General features: G+C 31.3%; 2 protein-coding genes and 1 long non-coding RNA gene across 3 annotated transcripts; 1 reads left to right on the top strand and 2 right to left on the bottom strand.

Moving 5' to 3' along the window:
- The first annotated feature begins 3,093 nt into the window (after positions 1-3,093).
- On the top strand, positions 3,094-5,878 carry LOC120072556 (uncharacterized). Its single transcript, XM_039024944.2, has 2 exons — positions 3,094-3,420; positions 4,072-5,878. Exon 2 carries the CDS (start codon positions 4,113-4,115, stop codon positions 5,670-5,672), a length of 1,560 nt encoding a protein of 519 aa, XP_038880872.1. The 5' UTR covers positions 3,094-3,420; positions 4,072-4,112; the 3' UTR covers positions 5,673-5,878.
- A 4,196-nt stretch (positions 5,879-10,074) lies between these two features.
- LOC150037376 (uncharacterized) lies at positions 10,075-10,559 on the bottom strand. Its single transcript, XR_016528324.1, has 3 exons — positions 10,454-10,559; positions 10,285-10,372; positions 10,075-10,194 (listed from the first exon to the last, which is right to left on the bottom strand). It is a non-coding gene; the product is annotated as an uncharacterized LOC150037376 (long non-coding RNA).
- A 3,503-nt stretch (positions 10,560-14,062) lies between these two features.
- Positions 14,063-14,823, bottom strand: LOC120074087 (Nuclear transport factor 2 (NTF2) family protein). Its single transcript, XM_039027079.2, has one exon. It carries the CDS (start codon positions 14,808-14,810, stop codon positions 14,238-14,240), a length of 573 nt encoding a protein of 190 aa, XP_038883007.1. The 5' UTR covers positions 14,811-14,823; the 3' UTR covers positions 14,063-14,237.
- Positions 14,824-19,946: the final 5,123 nt, after the last annotated feature.

Raw genomic sequence — 19,946 nt, 5'->3', positions numbered from 1 at the left:
ACTTAGAACTAATGATAATCTAACCAAATTACTTTATTAATCACATCTTACACTACCTTTTTTTGTGACATGATTTAAAAATTATACCCTTGATTCTTAATAATAAAATAACTACATGCTAAAGTAAGCTTAGTTCAACGATGTTAACGTAAATTTAGCTCAACAGTAATTAACATGATCTTCCTCTTTAAAGGTCGGAGATTCATTCTCCCATCTTCACAATTGTCGTAACTCAATGACAATTGACATGACTTTCCTCTCTTGAGATTTAACGTTTGATTTTCTATCTCTACTGTTGTTGTACAAGAAAAACTTATATTACTCATATATAATTTTTTAAGAATTCTCTATCTCTGATATCTATAAAATTACAATTCGTTGATATCATTTTAAATAAACTTAGGTAAAATTACATCCCTAAATGAAAGCAATTGTGTAATGATTATCATGTTTTTGGGTGCCTTAATACTTGAAGGATGATTAATTTTTATACAAATGAAATACATCATATTATCTTAGAAATGTAAAAGAAAATAAGAAAAATGAAATATAATAACTTCAAATAAAGCTTAAAATTGGCCGTAAAATTTAAGATGATGAGGTTATTAAAGTTGGGACAAATTTACGTAAGTGGGAAACATGACAACCAATTTTGATGTCTAATCAAAGCAGAAAAAGTAGGAAAGATTGCCTATGATCTCACTTTTTCTTGTCTACCCTTTGATGGGGTTCTTGCTGATAGACCCCTTTTAAATCCAATTTGTGGGTATCAATATTTTGAACATTTTTTTCCCCCAAAGGTATTGATTGCAAGTGAGAAAAGAGAAAAACTTTTTTTTGAAATCGTTACCCAAACAAAACACAACAAAAATAGTTATAATCTAAAATGAGTAATACATACAAACTCACCTAAAAGTTCTCCAAAACAAACCTCAAAGAAACATATTCCGAAGCAAAGAACAGTGGAGATCCAAAAAACTTCATGCCCCACACAAATTCATATAAGATTAGAAGTTTAACTTCTAGATTTGTGTCTGGTCTTGAATTTTCGATTTTGTATGTAATAGATTTCAAAACCCTTTGATGAGGTTCTTGGTGCTAAAACCTAATTTAAATCTACTTTGTGGGTGTAATGGGTCATTTTGGACCCTGTGTAACGAACTCAAAAAGAGCGGAATGTTAAAGGATAACTTGAAATACAATAGTCACGTGAGGGTTGAAAACTGCAAGAAATGGGCCACGGGAGGAAAAAAACAAGGAGAGAGGTGATTGAGCCAAACAACCCAATAGGCTGCCTCGACATTGAAGGCCGAGGCTGATGCCATCCCTTCCCCTTCATGGAGGCTCATTTTCCACGTACCACGACCTTAACTCCCTTGGTTAGCCTGAATCAACATCTCCAAGTCCCATTCGAAATAGGAACACTAGGGTTTATTCCCCTATAAATAAGAAACTATAACACCATGAAAGGTAAGTTGTTTTTCCTCCTAATAGCTCGTTCTGTCCTTTTGCTAAATATTGACTTAGTCATTAGAGTTCCTATGGTAGACACCACACCCGTGTTCTTCTTTCTCTATTTTGCAAGCCATCTTCCTTACCCAAAATAAAAATTTATCGTTTAAGACACATGGTGAATTTTCATGTCTAGATTTTGCAATCAACAATGAATATTAACATTTTGAACATGTTTTTTAAGGTATTAAATTGTAAGAAAGAGAAGAGGACCTCCCTAAAGTCAAGATACAAATACAACACAACCATAAGAGATAATCTAAGACAAGCAATGCAAATAAACTCACTCAAAAGGCCCCCAAAATGCATGCCTCAAAGAAACAGAATCCAAGGGGAAGAACCTACATGAATTTCACCATGGAAACCTGTTAAATGACCAATTAATCCAAAAGCTTAAGCTGATAAATGAAGTTAAATTTAATACTATATCATCAAACAAAACTCAAGTGAACAATAGAGAAGTGTATCATATCAACTTGATAAATGTATGTCTTGATTCAACATTATCAGATTTATGAGCATTAATATAAATGATAAATATATATCTTGAACCACCATTATCAAATTCAAGGCATGTTTAAATTAACTCGAGAAAAAAATGTTTTTTAAAATACTTATTTTTATTAAACACTTTTGATAAAAACTTATCAAAATATAATTAAAATATACTTGAAAAACTATTTTGAGTGGTTGTCAAATACTTCAACTTCTTTCAAAAGAATTTAATTTTTAAATTAAACACTTAGAAATGTATTTCAAACACACTCTTAATATATTTTCATTTAACCAATAATTGATAATTCATTTGAATTATAAACTTGAATAAATAGTAAAATAGATAAATGAGTACAAGAATTAAATTAATTCAATCAACAATGTACTCAAATCGACCAACAAAAAAATTTCAAATTCAACCATGAAAATAATGTCTATGTTTCTTACAAAATCAAATAGGTAAAATGACATATACACAAAATTTAAAATGCTTAACCAAAGGAACCAATACTTAACAAAAGTAGTATTCAAATGGATGAAATTTTCACTTTTTGAAAGTATAAATCTCATTATATATTCAAGTTTAAAAGTTCAATTCAATGAAATTTTAATCTTTTAGATTGCATCATTAGGGGAAAAAAATTTGTTTTACAACTTTGTGTCAATTTATATGTTACTTTTGGCTGATGCTGAATGGATCTTCTATATCCCTTATTTATGAGAGAGAAAATTTCCATTAAAATTTGGGCCAGGCTTGAAGAAGTCTAAGAAGAATCCAATCCAAATCAAGAATCCATGTTAGCCCATTATGAATTCAATCAGTTCCCATCAAGGGGTTCATTGCAGCCCACTGGGAAGGCTAAAAAAGGGGGAATTGGAGCGTAGGTTGGATTTTAGGGTTTGGTTTTGAAGAGTGGCAAAATGGATAAATAATAAGATTTATGAAACTCATATGATATGCACATAAAAATAATAAGGTCTAATGGAAACTCACATAACTTGCACATGACTACAAATTTTTAAATTTCTATTTTACCCTTGTCTAGTTCATAGCTTTTATTATGGATGAAACTATAAATACATGATGTAGAATCATAAATAATGACAAAGTTCTGTATAACAATAATTGCTAATGCCTTAGTTCTCTATTTTTCCTCTAATCGATTCATTTGAAAAACTTTTGAAAAAGTTTCCCACCATAGCACAAGGCATTTTGAAGCTCAGTTCTTTTGGTAAATGGAAAAGAGACAAAAGAAAAAAAGTGAGAGACCATCTTCACTTTTTGGACCATATGTGATTCCTAATCATGTCTCATTTTGGTTTTGGTTCTCACAGTTTCAAAATTGAAAAGAAAAAGGGGAATTTATCCTCCTACTCCTTTGCTTTGATGAGCAGCTCGGAACTGCAACTCAGGTACATTTCTAAATTCCCTTTTAATGGATTTTTCTTTTCTTCTTCTTCTTCTTTTTTTCCTCTCTAATAGTTAGTTATTTGAGTTTGTTTATCTGGGTTTGTTGTAATTTTAGTAAATTCTGCTTCAACTTTATTTAATCTGTGAATGGAGGTAGAAAGTATCAATATAGAGCTTCTTTTGAAGGAAATTGTTGCCCCAAATTGAGTTTTGAATCTATACTTCTGTGGGTTTCCATGTTTCAATGTTGAGTATGATTTAAGTTCACTGTTAAGGATTCTTAGGTGTTTGTGTTTATGCCCAACTGAAATTATTGCTTGTTTCGACTTGCATATGGACTTGTGATCACAAAATATGAAATATCATGGCTATTGTTATTTTGAGTTATGAATGAATCATTAGAAGCCAATGTTGAAAAGATGAATAGATCTAGTTACTGTTGGAAGTGAACATGTGAGAAAAATTGGAAACATTGGACATGGAAATTATGACAATCATTTCAAATACAATGCTTTAAAAAGCTACAGGTATTTGGAAAATGATTAAAAAAAAAGAAAAAAAAATGAAGAGTTTTTCAGTGTTTACAGATTATATGCTATATGCTAATGCCAATAGTCAGTAGTTTAATAGAATTTGAAATGTTTGTCATGAAGGAGTCAAGGACTCAGCTTGTTGAGCATCCTAAGGCTTGTAAATGGATTCAAGAGAACCTTCAACTCTAAGTTCTGCCTATTATGAACATGGGAGCAAGTGTAACGACGAGCTTCGCGGTTTGATATCCCAAAGGAATCTACTTGGGGATGAAGATTCAAAGATTGGCTCAGCAAATTTGCCCTCCCCATCTGCTAAGTTTCAGAAAATAGCAGACAGAATGGATGAGATTTCGCAGTCTGTCCCTTCTTCTAGAGGGATTCTTGAACAGAACATCAAGTTAAGATCTTCCATAGCATTTTGGAAAGAGTGGATCAAAGACCCTCTGAACATTGCCTTTCTTTTGTGGATGATGTGTGTTGCGATTTCGGGAGCTGTCCTCTTTCTTGTAATGACTGGAATGTTAAACAATCTCCTGCCAAGTAAATCACAGAGAGAGGTTTGGTTTGAGGTTAATAACCAAATCCTGACTGCTCTCTTCACTCTCATGTGTTTGTATCACCATCCTAAGCGGATTCACCACGTAATACTTCTGTGTAGGTGGAAACCAAGCGACATCTGTATACTGCGAAAAATGTACTGCAAAAATGGAACTTACAAGCCACATGAATGGAAGCACATGATGGTTTTACTTTTATTGCTTCACATAAACTGCTTTGCCCAATATGCTTTATCTGGCCTTAATTTGAGCTACAAGAAACCTGAAAGATCAGTTTTTGGAGTTTCAATCTGCCTTGCTGTTGCAATCATTTCTGCTGCAGGTGCTGGTTTATACTCCATTTTCAGCCCACTTGGAAAGGAATACAACTGCGATGAAGATGAGGAAAATCCAAACCGAATCGAAGAGAGCATCTCATTTGCTTCAAGAATTGTTGACAAGCCTCAATGGAGAGGGGGTCTGTTTCATTTCCTTGATGACATTAAGACAGCCTTCCTATCCCTCTTCTGCAGCTTCTGTTTATTTGGATGGAACATGGAAAGGCTAGGATTTGGGAACTTGTACGTGCATGCTGCGACATTTGTAATCTTTTGCACTGCCCCACTTTGTTTGTTTGGTTTGGCAGCTAATATTGTGGATCCTTGGTCTGTCAAAATAGCTTTCAGTTTAACTGGCATTCTTCTTTCTGTGTTTGGGCTGCTTTATGGAGGATACTGGAGGATTCAAATGAGGAAACGGTTCGACTTGCCGAAGAACAACTCGTGTTGGGGTAAACCAAATGTTGCAGACTGTGCACAGTGGCTTTTTTGCTGCTGCTGCTCTCTTGCTCAGGAGGTTAGGACAGCTGATTACTATGAAACAATGGAGGAAAACCTCTGCAAAAACCGAACGAATGACAACGATGGGAACAAAATTCTTTCGCCATTACCTCGTGAAGGTGGAACAATTCATGAGCTTAGATCAAACCTGGCTTCACCAATCTGGGATAGTGTAAAGTTAACTGAGTTGATGGCGAAAAAAGATTTGAATTCAATCAGGTTGTTATATGAAACTGATGGAGTAGAGCAGCTTATGAATCCCCCATCTCCATCATCAATGCAAAGAGATGGTTTTGAGCTGAAAATGACCAAAAATCTTGCTGGAGAAAGGCCATTGAGTCTCTGAGGAATTTTATACATTCTATTTTGTTTTGTTTTGGCCAATGGCCATGTTTGAACTGAACTAATCTATAGTTTTATGTGTATTATTATGTAAATTCATTGAGTATATATGTTCATTTAGTGCTTGTTTAACATATAATAAGTATGGTTAAAGTGAGCATTGTTACTCCACTTGTTTGTATTAAAAGAAATACTTAAAACAGTAACGTACGTTCTCTGTTGTTTAAATGTTCACAAATCTAAAAGGTTTAAAGGAACAAAGATTCCATAAACAACTTTATTGTGTTGTCTATAGTAAATGGAATTTTCTCAAATTGAAGAAAGAATTGGTGTGGCTATATGATTTTTTTTTTTTAATAAAAAAGTCAATGAAAATTATTCATATATATATATATTTAACTTATTTGAGTTATAAATACATATATTTAATGGTTTAAGTGTATTGTAGGTAATCGTTATTGATCTTTATACTCATATATGGTTTATATTTTGTTGGTTAAATTGTAAATTTAGTACTAGAGGATTGTGTTTCCAAACTTTTGATTTTCTTAAAAATTCATGAACTACTAAACACCGAATTAAGAAATTAGGGTTCTGATAAACATTAAATGTAATTTTATTAAGATTTTTTTAGGGACAATTAGATATAAAAATTGAAACTTTGAGTCCTATTCGAAAGTTTTAGAGATCAAATAGATACAAAATATATATCAAAATATAGGATTGAACCTATAATTTAATTTATAAAATTTAAATATTTTATTTTAGTCTCTCAAAAAATTTACTTTTAGCAACTCTAATGTATATCATAGTTTGTGCATATTCAAATATTGTTGATGGTTGATGTCAAAATTCAAACAGGAAAAAGAGCACGATCTTATGACAATAATGGTAAATTTGTTTTGATAAGAGGAAGGCGTGAAATGCAAAATAGGAAAATATGCGCATTGGTGTGGCGCTTACCACACACACTTCAATGCTTAAGTTAGAGAGTGATCAGCGCAACAAGCTAATAATTTGGGATAGAAAATAAACTTATTTTTCCATGGTGTTATCATAATATATATCTTTACAAGAGTGGTTGACCGATTGTCTCAATATGACTTTTGGAGTCACTTTGAGATAATTCTTCAACTCATTGAGCCAAGAGGCATGCCCTATTTTACATTTGGCTAGGGTGTTAATCTCGACCTTGGCTAAGGCCGAGCACTTTCCCCTAGACCTATTTTGGTCCTAGGGGTGATGCTTTGGCCCGAGACATACCCCATTATTCTTTTGATAGGCTTGGTCTTGGTAGGCCAATTGATTTGGGTCTTGACTCGAGCTAACCCTCTTCCTTAGACCTATTTCAATTGTTTAAAATTTGACTTGAATTTTAAAAATAGATTTAAAAACAAGAAAGAAACCCTTAGCTAAAATAAATGTTTCTAAGCATAATGTCCAAGTTAATTAATAAAAGATCAAATAATTAAGGGACATACATTTAGAGATCTATTAAAATCTAGCTTTTTAAAATAAAAGATATGAATAGATACAACTATAAAATTTAGGAGTCCAATAACTTTTACAACAAAAACTAAAATAGTTTTTCAAGTATTAAATTACTAAAATACTTTTTCATATCTAAGTTAAGGTCTCAATAATATTTTTAATACGTCAAATATTCTCCATCATTCGTATAATTTTATATCCTAAAGAGAAGAAAGAAAGAGATCCAAAACACATGAAAATATTACTATTGAACACCTAACAACAATACCATATCTGATTTCTCTCTCAGTGAAGGACACAATATGGAGATATGGCAGAGATTTTGGGCATAGAAATTTTTTTAGAGCCATTAGAAAGGGAAGGAAGCTCTCCATCTGTTTCTTAGAGTTATGACCAATATGATATGTCCTTAAATCAATTACATTACATTACAATCATATTCATGGCCTACAAGAAAAGGAATCTAAGGCCAACCTCCCACATTTCCCACCAATCATTTCATAAAGGACAGTAGAGACATGAAAATTGATAAAACTCTCACACGTGTGATGGCGACCCATAAGAAAGCCACATCTGTTTATATGATAATTAGAAAATTTTACAATGCTATGATAATATGAAATGAAAACAAAAACATCCATACTATCTCGTGGATTAGTCGTGTCGGTATCGTCATTATTGTGTGGTGTTTTTGAAGTTTGAAGACACAATCGCCTCTTTTAAGGGTCACATCCTCAAACATCTCCTCTTTGATTTATAGCCAATTTAAAATGACTTTCTATATATATTGCATTCATGCATTTAATTAAATATTTTTTCTTTTTTATTTGTATTTCCTTCTTCCGCATACCTCAATTTTAATGAGATCTTGCTTATATTAATTGGGTTTAAGTTTGGTTTTGAATCTAATACGGATATAACAAGACATAGAATTAGAGAGAGTGGGATGTAATGGGTGAAAGGTGACAAAAATAGTATTTGAAAGAGTGTTTGGATTGGGGAGCCTAATTATTGATCTAAACGTTTAAGTTGAAGTTTGAGAGATGGATGTTTGGTTGAAGATCGAGTAGAAAGATTCTTTTGAAGATGTGTGGCCACCCACAAAGGGGCTAATAAATAATATCTTGACCCACAATAATAAAGAACATGAATTAGTCAGATATCAAAATTTACAAAATTTAACCATGAAAGAGACTTGTTTATAGTTATAAAGTTTCAAAAAATTTAGTTAATATATAGATATGAAAAGAAAAGAAAAGGAAAGGAAGGGGATTAGTATAGAATAATAAGTAGAAGTATAAAACCAAAAATGTGAAATAAATTGAAAACTTAAAGAGGGAAACATAAGATTGTTAGATCACTGTATATATTTAATTATACACTTTATCTCATCCAAATTTTCATTTTAAGATTGTAACTCAAAGTTTTAGAGTGGAAAACGGAAAAATTAAAAGGATATTGTCATTTTATAAACTATTTAGGAAAATATTATTGTTTTCAAACTATTTGTAAAAATATATATATTTTTTTTAATAAGTCGAAGGTTGAAAATTCGACCTAGATAGGTTGAATTCTGAACCCTCGACCTTCCTTTCATTTGTACGTCGAACTTTGAACCCTCGACCTTGCCCTTCCTAACATTATTATTGAGTCTATTTAATTATCATTCCGGAGACCTTCTTCTATCAAAAGATCGTATTTCTAAATTTTCATAAGGTCCCCCTGGAATTCCTTCCAAAACTTGTTGAATAATTTTTACGGATTCTGTCATCTCAGCAAGTCTAACTAAATAACGAGCTAATGAATCTCCTTTTTGCCACTGAACTTCCCAATCAAATTCGAGAGCGAGATTATGAGAGAGAGCGAGAGCGAGAGCGAAATAGCGAGATTTTGATAAAGAGCGAGAATACCGTACAAATTTCCCTTTTTAATTTTCCATTTTATAAAAACAATTTCTAAAAATATTTTATTATTTTATTTAAACTCTAAAAAGAATAAATTAAAAAAAAAATAATAACTCATAAAAATAAAAAAAAAATGTAAATTAAATATCTCATTTATATAAAAATAATTACAAAAATCAATGTGTCCCACAAGGCGGACGTCGTCGATTTCGAGCTGGTTTTCCTTGTCATCGTCGACTTCGAACTTGAGGTTGCTCGGGTTCTTCTTGATGTTGCTCTGGTACTTCTGCAGACGCTTCATAATATAAATATTCATTATGCTTTCCACGACCCCGACCATGTCCATGCACGTATGAAGACGAAGGACCAGTCTCTGAGTCATAATGTCCTGAACCAAATACTGACATCATTATTATCGGACTAACATAATCAGTTTGACTCTACGCCTGTATCATAGGGGCAACTCTTTCACATTATGTGCAACCTCATCAAACTCATCCTCTTCCTGAACAGGTCCTCTACGTCTAGGAGCTAATGGAGGAACAATAGGTATATCGTACATATAATGAATTTCCTCCATATAGCTTTGGTTGTCACTACCTATAGCAAGAACCTGGTTCGGATAATTTGCAACCTCACGGAGTCTACTGTTGTTCGATCTCTATGAATTATAAAACAATTAGACAACATTTAAAATAAATTTAAATTAAAAAAAATTAGATAATATTCATTCATTTACCAAATGACCCACAGCTGATCCCGGACGAGTGACGTAGCGCCTTGTGATATTATTATACCAATGAATATATTCTGGAGTGACATCTGTGTCAAATTGTTCAAGAGAAACCCCCACTGCAATAAACCTTGCACGATAGTGCCATCGAACTACCAAATGTGCAACCTTTTCGGACGAATCTCCAGTCCTTGGGTCAATATCATGCAGTACGGGTTCAGTATTACAAGGCGATGGGACATCCTACTGAAAACCGATTGTCTCATCACCTTGTCAGAAAGATGCCACTCACCAATGTGAAAACATATGAGAGGACTCATCGTCTGCCATATGTTTTGACCATTCGTACAAAAATTAGGCAAAGTATGCACAATAATTTTGTACGACTCCCAAATAACCTGAAACACAAAATACTATATCAGAGAATATTAAAGACAAATACAATAAAAATGTGAATAAAATAATCAATTAGGTTTAGTGTAATGTACCTGTTCAGGTTGAAGCAGATCAAACATGTATATATACTGGTTGACTACATGTGTGGCTGTCCTAGTCACACAAAATTTATCTCTCCACCTAAATTTTTAAATTGATAATTTAGAATTTAAATTAACTAGATTAGTAATATAAAAATTAAATTGAATTAAAACAACATACCGAGAACCGTAGGCTCGTCCAACTAATTGAGCGTCATTAACATGATGTAGCTGTGGAGCCATTGTTGGAAATCGCTCCCAAGCCCATAGTTGCAAAAGTATGAGAGGTCCAATTATCTCTCGAACCTCAGGTCTTGTTGCTTTGCATAGTTGTCTATACAACCATGCCAAGCATGCTCTACCCCACGAATACCACCCTGCATCATAGAGGTTAGCCAACAGTGGCAGGAACATCAAGTGAACAAAATGACTTAGTGGTCTTTAACAAGCCATCATACCGAGCGGTACTGTTCATGTAACAAGTGGCAAGCATTCGGCATTCCATGCTTGCATTTTATGACCGTTTGCTCACATTTTAACATGAACTACGAAGATTTTATTGAGGACTACTACAAATTGTCAACGTATGCTGAATGTTACTCTCCTCAATTTCAACCTGTACCGCATGAAGATTACTAGATCATGCACCCTAATATGCCTGTCTTACATCTTGATCCATCGTTGTTGAGAAGACCTGGTAGACCGAAAAGTTCACGTTATCACAACGAGATGGATTGGGCAGAACCAACCATTCGACAACGATGTGGATTTTGTAACCAGTTAGGACATAATCGAAGGAAGTGTCCTTCGTTACTAAGACGGGCTCCAGATAGTTAGGGATTGAATAATAAATAATTTTTTTTTATTATATATTCATTTTATTTTATTATAATTTATTGTATAATCAATTTTTTATAATAATCTACTGTATATTCAATATCTTTTTTTTTTTTTTTGTAATCAATAAAGTTTTACATTATAATAATCTAATATATTCAATTTATAGTATAATAATCTAATATATTCAATTTATTCAATTTATTGTCTAATGATTATTCAATTATAGTATAATAATCTAATATATTCAATTTGTTGTATAATGATATGCAATTATAGTATAATAGTCTAATATATTCAATTTGTTGTCTAATGATTATTCAATTATAGTATAATAATCTAATATATTCAATGTATTGTCTAATGATTATTCAATTATTAGACAATAAATTGAAGCTCTCTCACTCTCACTCTCTCCTAAGATCTCGCTCTCTCACTCTCGCTCTCTCTCAATATCTCGCTCTCTCAGTATCGATCTCTCCTAAAATCTTGCTCTCTCACTCTCGCTCTCTCTCAATATCTCGCTCTCTCTGTTATTGTTGTTATTTTTCTATTAATGATTACTAGCTTTCATTTCTTCTGAAACAATCACAAACACTTTTTTTATTATGGATCTACTACCAGAAACTCAATGTGTAATCTTAGCATTCAATGTGTATTCTTGAATAATCTCATTTTTCAATTATTCAACCATTTCATTTTACCAAGTTCAATGTTAGTCAGATTAGCCAATATAAACTAAATCCCGTTCTCTCCAACATTCTCGCTTTGAATCTCGCTCTCTCCTTAATCTGCTTCAGCCCACTTATCTCCTTAATCTCTTTGAAGTTTCGACATGTGTGTAACCTTTGACAACCTAATATACAAAATTTTGTTCGTAGACAAAGCTAATTCGGAATTGTCTTTCATTCCAAGGCATAACTTGTATTCATGCGCTTCATATTCACCTGGAGTTCGCTCCCAGAAATATAGCCACCCCACCCCCTCACGTTAATCCCACAAACATCCGTCTAATTCGAAATGATAACAAAATGCATAGGTTGTTAGAAGCAGCTCGAGTACACAGATACATATAGTATACCATATCATTACTTTATTTCCTCTATGAGGGAAAAAGAAAAGTAATAAACCTGCAATCTCGAGAGTGGATGTGTGTCGAAACTTCAACCTTCGACAACCTAAGCGAGATTCGTGAGATTTCCCTTGTCGAGGGTTGAAGTTTCGACTTATGTATTGTTTCCAAGTTTTTCTCTGTTCGTCGAGTTCTCAACGTTCGACCTCCACATTAGTCGATTTCTCAACGTTCGACCTCTAGTCTCGAACTCCCAAAACAACAATATTTCTCTAATAAATTTCAAAACAACAATATTTCTCTAATAAATTTTGAAAATAACAATATTAATATTAAAGGTAAGTGGAAAATCCCATAAATTCAAGACATAAAATGTCCCTATAAAGAAAAAGAACATCCCTAAAACAATATCATCCTTTAATATCACAATGCAAAAGCTAAAAAGAAAGTTGCTTGCCCTAAAATTGAATTTTTGTGAAAAATTAATTTGCCTTTCCCTATATTTTCACCTCTCTATTATTCTCCCTCTATTTATTTTAAACAAAAATAATTTGCCAATCTTCCTCGGTAGAATGATGGATTAAAAAATTTAGTCCCTAAACTTTTAAAAAAGTAACAATTTAGTCTATGTCTTTAATTTGTAACGATTTTATTCTTGAATTTTTAATTTTTTTTAATAATTTAATTCCTTAATTTTAGGATGTAACCCTTTAGTTTTTATACTTTCAAATTTGTAACAATTTAATCCTTAATGTAAAAAAATTTGTCAAAATTAGATATCAATTTTTATTATTTTATGATATAGACATTGTATTTTATAAAAGACTTTGTATTTTATAAAATTATTGAGTCTCTAATTTGTTTACTGATTTATTTATGTAAGAAATCTAATTAAATCTTAACAATAATTTCTATGATAATGTCTACAAGAACTAAATTGTTGCTAAGTTCAAGAACTAAATTGTTACAAAATTAAAAGTGCATGGACCAAATCGTTACAAACCAAAATTCAAAGATAATATTGTTATTTCTACGAAATTTTAGGGACTAAAATGATTTTTTAACCAAAATTTCAGTTTACCTTTAAAAAAGGGAAAAAATCCATTATAGCAAATCAAATAGATTGAACTTTCATCACTTGAATTGAGTAATACCTGTTGATTTTATTTAGAATAAAAATAAATTGTATTAATGGTAAAATATTCTAAGTAGGAAGACTCACTTGACCTTCATGTACCCTCAACAATAAATTTGTAATTTTGGAAAAGTGAGATGACCTGTAAGATAAAGAAGAAGAAAACATGGGCGTGGAACCTACCACAAAACCTTTGATGCTTAAATCAGTATTTAGCAAAGAATTAGGGCAAACTAGTAGTAAAAGAGTAACTTACTTTGGGTGAGACTTATGACCTCTTATTTATAGAGGGATGAACCCTAGGGATTCGAATCCAAAAGCCATTCAAGGATGTCAATTCGAGTTGACCATGGGACCTAAGACTATGTCCCACAAGAAGTGAGCTCTCATGAAGAGAAAAGAGTTGCCTTGGCCTCAACCTTCGAGGCTGAGGTGGGTATGGCCACTTGACCTAGTTTCCTCCCAGTTCCTTGTCTCCTCCTCTTTGTTTGTTTCTTGCACTCATTTGGACCTCATGTGACTACTATTATTATGATTTTACACTTGATATAACACTCTTTCGAGTTTATGATTTTTGCTCCAAAATGACCTATAACAAATTATATTAGAATAATTTCCTTTTTATTAAGTATAATTGAGTATAAATTTGAGAATTTAGATATCCAACTTTTAAAAGAAGCAATTTACATTTTGAGAATTTGGATATCCCAACTTCTACTAGCTATGCTCAAATTAGAAGGAAGGAATAACATAGAAATGGCTTTGTTTTTTTTTTTTTTTTTTTCTCTCCCAACATAAAGCAATTTACATTTTGAGACTTGGAATGTCCATAATCCACACAACAAAAACATTGTCCCATTCCCTTAACTTTAAGAAACACAAATTACATAGTTAACTGCCCACAAGGCTTATTGTGACAAACTACAGAGCTAACACAATCGCCGGCAGCGATCGGTGAAGCAAATCCCGAGGGTGGCTCTGCCACACCGTCAGCCCATCGTGGCGGACCTCCTGCCAAGCTGGCTGCCGGAGATCTGTCACAACAAGCCACGTATTGAAATACTCTCTAAACTGCGTAATCAGCCCATCTTTCAACGTCCAAACATGAACCCAATAGACTTGAGCCCCTTCCCAGCCTTCTGCCACAATAACAGAGTCGCCGATTGCCGTTATGCTCCTCGGCTCGAACCGGAACTCGCCGTGGCTCGACTCGCCGGTTAGGACCCGCATCATGTACTGGCAATGTGGTGGCCCGTGGAACCACCATTCGAGGTCGCCGGCGAGGAACTTGGCCACCGCGTCGGTACGGCCGGCGGCGAGGGATTTGTACAGGGCTTCGGCGGTTGCTCTGTTTTGTTGCTCTGCTTCTGAGTGAGTGATTTCGGAGTGTTTGAGGATGTGGGTTGTTGAAGGGGAAGTTGAATCCATTGTTTGAGGAAAAAGGGGTTTTGTTTTGAGCTGTGGATGCTTTGGATTTGGTCTGTGCATGGACATTTTGGATACTGGCTGGCAGGGCTATTTATAGCAGAGCATGTGGAGACTGAAGCCAAAATGATGAAAAATTATGGTTGAATTAAAAAAAAATGTAAAAATACAAAATATTTTGTCCAAGAGTGTAGTCTAAATTTTGTTGTTAAATTTCAAAATATTACATTTTAAAGGATATGAAACAAGAAGTTGATTATTATAGTCCTAAATTATTATAATTTATAATAGTTTTTGTGTAGGATGTAGATTATTCTAATATATATTTGAGATGTAAATTATTTTAATTTGATAAGGAAATAGTAAACAGTGTTACAAAGAATAAAAAAAATGATGATGTAAAATAGTAAAAACGGTAACTAATAGTAAATATGATAGCAAATTGAGTTTTGAAATAATGTTACTATAGCTAATTGAGAAATACTAAATACCATATCATGAGGTGCTTATTATAATTGTAGGATAGTCCTTACTTCAAACACACCCGGAGTATTTTAAGTTTTGAATTTGATTTTAATTTAGTGGCTTTGTTTTAAAATGTTACAACTTTATCTTAAGGTTTGAGTATTGTTTCAATTTAATATTTAGATTTCAAAATTTACCCTTTGAACTATATTTTTCATTAAATACTCATTTTCAATCTATAATATTAATATCTTAATTTAAAAAAACTATAATTAATTAAACTTTACTATCTTTCGTCACTATAAAATTAATTAATTTTTTTCATTTCATAATTATTTTAAAATAATTAATAGACCTTAACGTCAAAGGCAAAAGTAAGTATCTATGAAAAGTCATGGTTAAAAGTGTAAATTTTGAATGTAAGAACCAAATTGAAACAAAACCCAATTCTTAAGAGTACAAATTCTAATATTTTGAAGTCCAGAGACTAATTGAAATTAAACTCAAAACTTAAGGTCTAATGACATGTTTGGAACCTCATGATTTTGAGGGATGAATTTGAAATGAATTCTGTTGTTTGTTACCGCAACCGCAGGTCCAAAGTATATTTTTAAAAAACAACAGAATTCAACAGAATTCATTTTGTAGGTACACAACAGAATTCAACTAAACAAAAAACCTAAGACCAAAAATATATTTAAAAAAAAAAAAACACAAACACACTCACCATTGGTTTCTAAATATAATTTTGTAGGTACACATGCATTATTCAACTACATAAATGGATATAGAATTTAAACTTTTGATATTTTGGTTCAAGATAAAATGACAATTGACATTTATGATTTTAGACTCGTTTGAGTTTAGATTTGGTTTGATGTCCAAAATCAATTTTCTAATATATATTATGTTTCTTTTTTATTTTTTTTATTTTTTTTATAATACAATAAATGAAGGTGAAAGATTCGAACATTTGAAATTTTCGTCAAAAAATAAATATTTTAACTAAGTGATGACAATACGTCACATTTTCTATTTACATAGTAACACTGACTGGTGTTTCTTTTATTTGGTTAATTGCTTGACTAACTGTATTAGGGTTAAGGTTAAGTATAAAACGAGAAAATTATAAATAAACTTCTAGGTGAAATGAAAAACATGAGGTTTAACCCAATCATGGAGCCAAAATTGAAGTTTTTAGACTAAAATATTTTTTTACTTTTATATATATATATATATATATATATATATATATATATAATTTTATTTGATAGCTGAACCTGTCTAGGACAAAAATAAATGGGTATCCACAAAGAAACAAAATGAATGGGAAAGGATTTTATTTTTAATTTAATTTAATTATATATTTTTTAATGAATCTTTTACCATTTGAAAATCCAATCAACTAATCCCTCCTTTAATAAGTATATGGTTTTTTGATTTTAATAAGGATGATTTAGACATGGAAGAGATTCAATTTTGAGAATGAAAAGATCTCATATAATCCATAAGAAATGAACAGTAATTATGAGATTTTTTTGAGTACTTTATGAGATTTGTTTGAATAGGTTTTGCTTAATTGAGATGTCAACCACATATTTTCACTTGTTTGTCAAATCTAAGATAATTTGTTGTACAACCATGTAGGTTTCTATTCCATTCTCTCAAACTTAATCTTCACTTATCCTACATTAGGTTTCTTAAATTATCCAAACATAGGTTTTTAATGTACTTTATCTAAACTCTTTAGGGGTATTTGGGGTAATGAGTTAGTTATTATAATCCTAGATTATTATAATTGGGTTATGATAATTTTAACATTTTCAAGTTTAACATATAACACTTACGTCTCAAATACTCATACAAGTATAGTATCCAAATTTTGACCTTCAACGAGCTTAGCATGTTGAACTAGTTCAAAGTGTTTTGAATGGAATAAATTTTCCTAATTACCCATCTACACTACAGTAAAAATTAGTTTTAGCGACGAAATTACAAAGATGAAAAATATTTAATCGTAACTTTTGCGAAAAATATCAATTCGTTGCAATTTTTGTGACCAATTGCATTTTTTTCGTTTAAATCTTTCCAACAAAGAGCAAATTTGTTGTAAAACTAGCAATGAAATCTTTTTTTTTTGCCACTTAAATCTTGTGACGAATTTAATTATGCGTCACAATATTGCTTGCAACGATTTCATATTTTCGTCGCAATTTGTGACGAAAATATGAAACTGTTGCAAACTTAAAAAAAAAAAAAAAAACATGCGGGCAACAAAAGTATTTTAATTTTGACCCTTTCGCCGTTCACCTTCTTTAAACTCCTTTTTAAGTAAAGGGGCGTATAGAGGCTGATTTTGAGGGTTTAGGGTGCAAATTCTTCCATTTTCGCATGGAGAGGAGAAATTCTTCCATTTTCAGAAAGGGGAGTGAGTTTTCTTCAATTTTGAGCTTCTTTTAGGTTTTGTATTCAAAGGTATTTTTCATTTTCAACTTATTTGTTTCATTTTGTTTGGGGATTTCTCTCATTTTTAAGCTTTTTGTTTCATTTTTATTTAGAGAACATTGTTCGAGCTTGAATTATCGTTTTTTGGTTAAGTATTTGGAGGTATGTAAAATTTTACATTATATTCTTTTAGCTTAAACTTTATTTTGAGAAATATTTGTGTTATTTAGAGTCTATTTATGCAATTTAAATTTGATTTAGAGCTTATTGTTGGATGAAATTGTGATTTATTAGTTTATTGTGTGTCCAAAAGTATGATTTTGGAGGTTATTTATGTGGTTAAAATTAAATTTGTAGTTTGTTGTAAAACTAGAACTTTGTTATTGAACATCTTGAAGTTTAATATTTGATTTTGAGTGTATTAATGAAATTTAGAGAATATTTGTGTGATTAAATTGTGATGTAAAGTCTATTTATGTGGTTGAAGTTTGATTTAGAATCTATGGTGTGATTAGAACTTTGTTAATGATTATTTTGATTTACCTATGCTTAAGAATTGATTCGTGATTTAAGTTGAAGATCACTTATATATATATATATATATATATATATATATATGCTTTTGACAATGGAACTTCACTTAAATAATTTTGAAAAAAATATTATATTTAAGTAATTTAAAAATATTGTTATTGTAATAGTAGATAATTCATGAATGGTAAATGTGACTCTACTCATGTTTGAAAGGGGAGAGTTGTTTAGTTTTTAAGTTATGATAGTAACAAATTGTTATGTTCTTAGTATTGATTTGTTCCAATAGTAAAACACAATGTCTCTACTCATTGTATTTTTCTTATTTATTATTTTGTAGAGTTGCCCAACTCTATATTTTGGTGCCTAAGCTTTGGGTAGGTACATATCATTATTAAGACATTTTCTTATATGCTTTTTCTCCATGTGGAATTGTAAGTAGTAAGCCTTCAATAAGTTTATTTTGAGTATATTTTGTGTATGGGAGAATATGTGTGTGATTAAAGTGTTATTTGGTTGCTATTTATATGATAAAAGTTCGTTTTGAAGCTTATTGTTTGATTGAATTGTGATTTTGAGTCTATTGTGCGCTCAATTGTTTCATTTGAAAGTTATTTGTATGATTAAAGTTTGATTTGGAGTTTATTTATTTGACTTGAAGCATGGTTTGTGTGATAAATTGTGATGAATCAAAATGTGTGATTAGTTTAATTTTGTATCTCTTGTGTGATTAAAATTTGATTCTAGTCTTATTGTGCAATTTGATTTGGATCCTATTTTGTGATTTTTATCCTTTTGAATCTATTAAACAATAAAATGTTACATTTTATATATTGATCTTGTTCTCTCAATTTCAAGAATACTCAAAGGAGAAAATGACGATTGTAGAGTTTCACAATTACATTGTAAATTCGTACTTAAAGTTTATGTACTTAAAGTTTATGGTTATCTGCATCTAGTTGAAGTGTCAAAGTTTTGCATTGATGTATACCTAAGTCTTATGTTCAAAATAAGATTGTAAGGAGTGATCAAACCAAAAATTATAACTTGATAGATCAAAATGAATAAAATCGAAGAGATGTTAATCTCTGAATCCAGAATTCGGAATCCTATGACACTTGATAACTTCGACATTCTCTTACATCCTCTACTACCTGACCATTTAGATCATCTTCAGCATGCTTTATCTTTACTTACATATTTTTTAAGAAATTTTTGAGAAAATCACCTAATATAGAATTGCTTCAAATTAAGTACACTAATTTTGAAGTTTCTATGACTTAGCCATTAAAAAAGAAGATACACTTTATTAGTAAAAGTCGTAATTAAGTATTTCTTAACCATAATTTCATCACTTTAAGATTCCCTTATTTAGATGTGATCTTGATTCATTTATATACTTCTTTTAAGCTTAAGCATTGCGAGAGAGACAATAATAATAATAACAACAATAAACCTAAGATTTTATTTAAAAAATTCATCCAATAAAAACCCAAAATTAGCAAAATTGTCGCCGTGTTCAAAAGTGACATTCCCACCTCGAGGGAAATGAAAAAATGACAACTTTCTTTTGTTTTTGTTTTTATATTATTTGTTTGTTTCTTTTAGGCAACTTTTTCTTCTCTAGGTATAATGCTTTTTAATGCAAATTATTTAAACTTCTCGAGATATTAGGGTAAGAAGTTAGTTATTATAGTTGGATTATAATAATTTGTGCTTGAGGTGTAGATTATTTGAGTTCAGGTTATAGTAGTATGTATTTGA

This window comes from Benincasa hispida, chromosome 3 (genome assembly GCF_027475165.1).
Source record: "Benincasa hispida cultivar pf3 chromosome 3, pf3_genome.v1.1, whole genome shotgun sequence".
NCBI classification, from domain to species: domain Eukaryota; kingdom Viridiplantae; phylum Streptophyta; class Magnoliopsida; order Cucurbitales; family Cucurbitaceae; genus Benincasa; species Benincasa hispida.
Note: the sequence above shows the minus strand (reverse complement) of the source record. Positions and strands in the feature narration are given on the sequence as shown.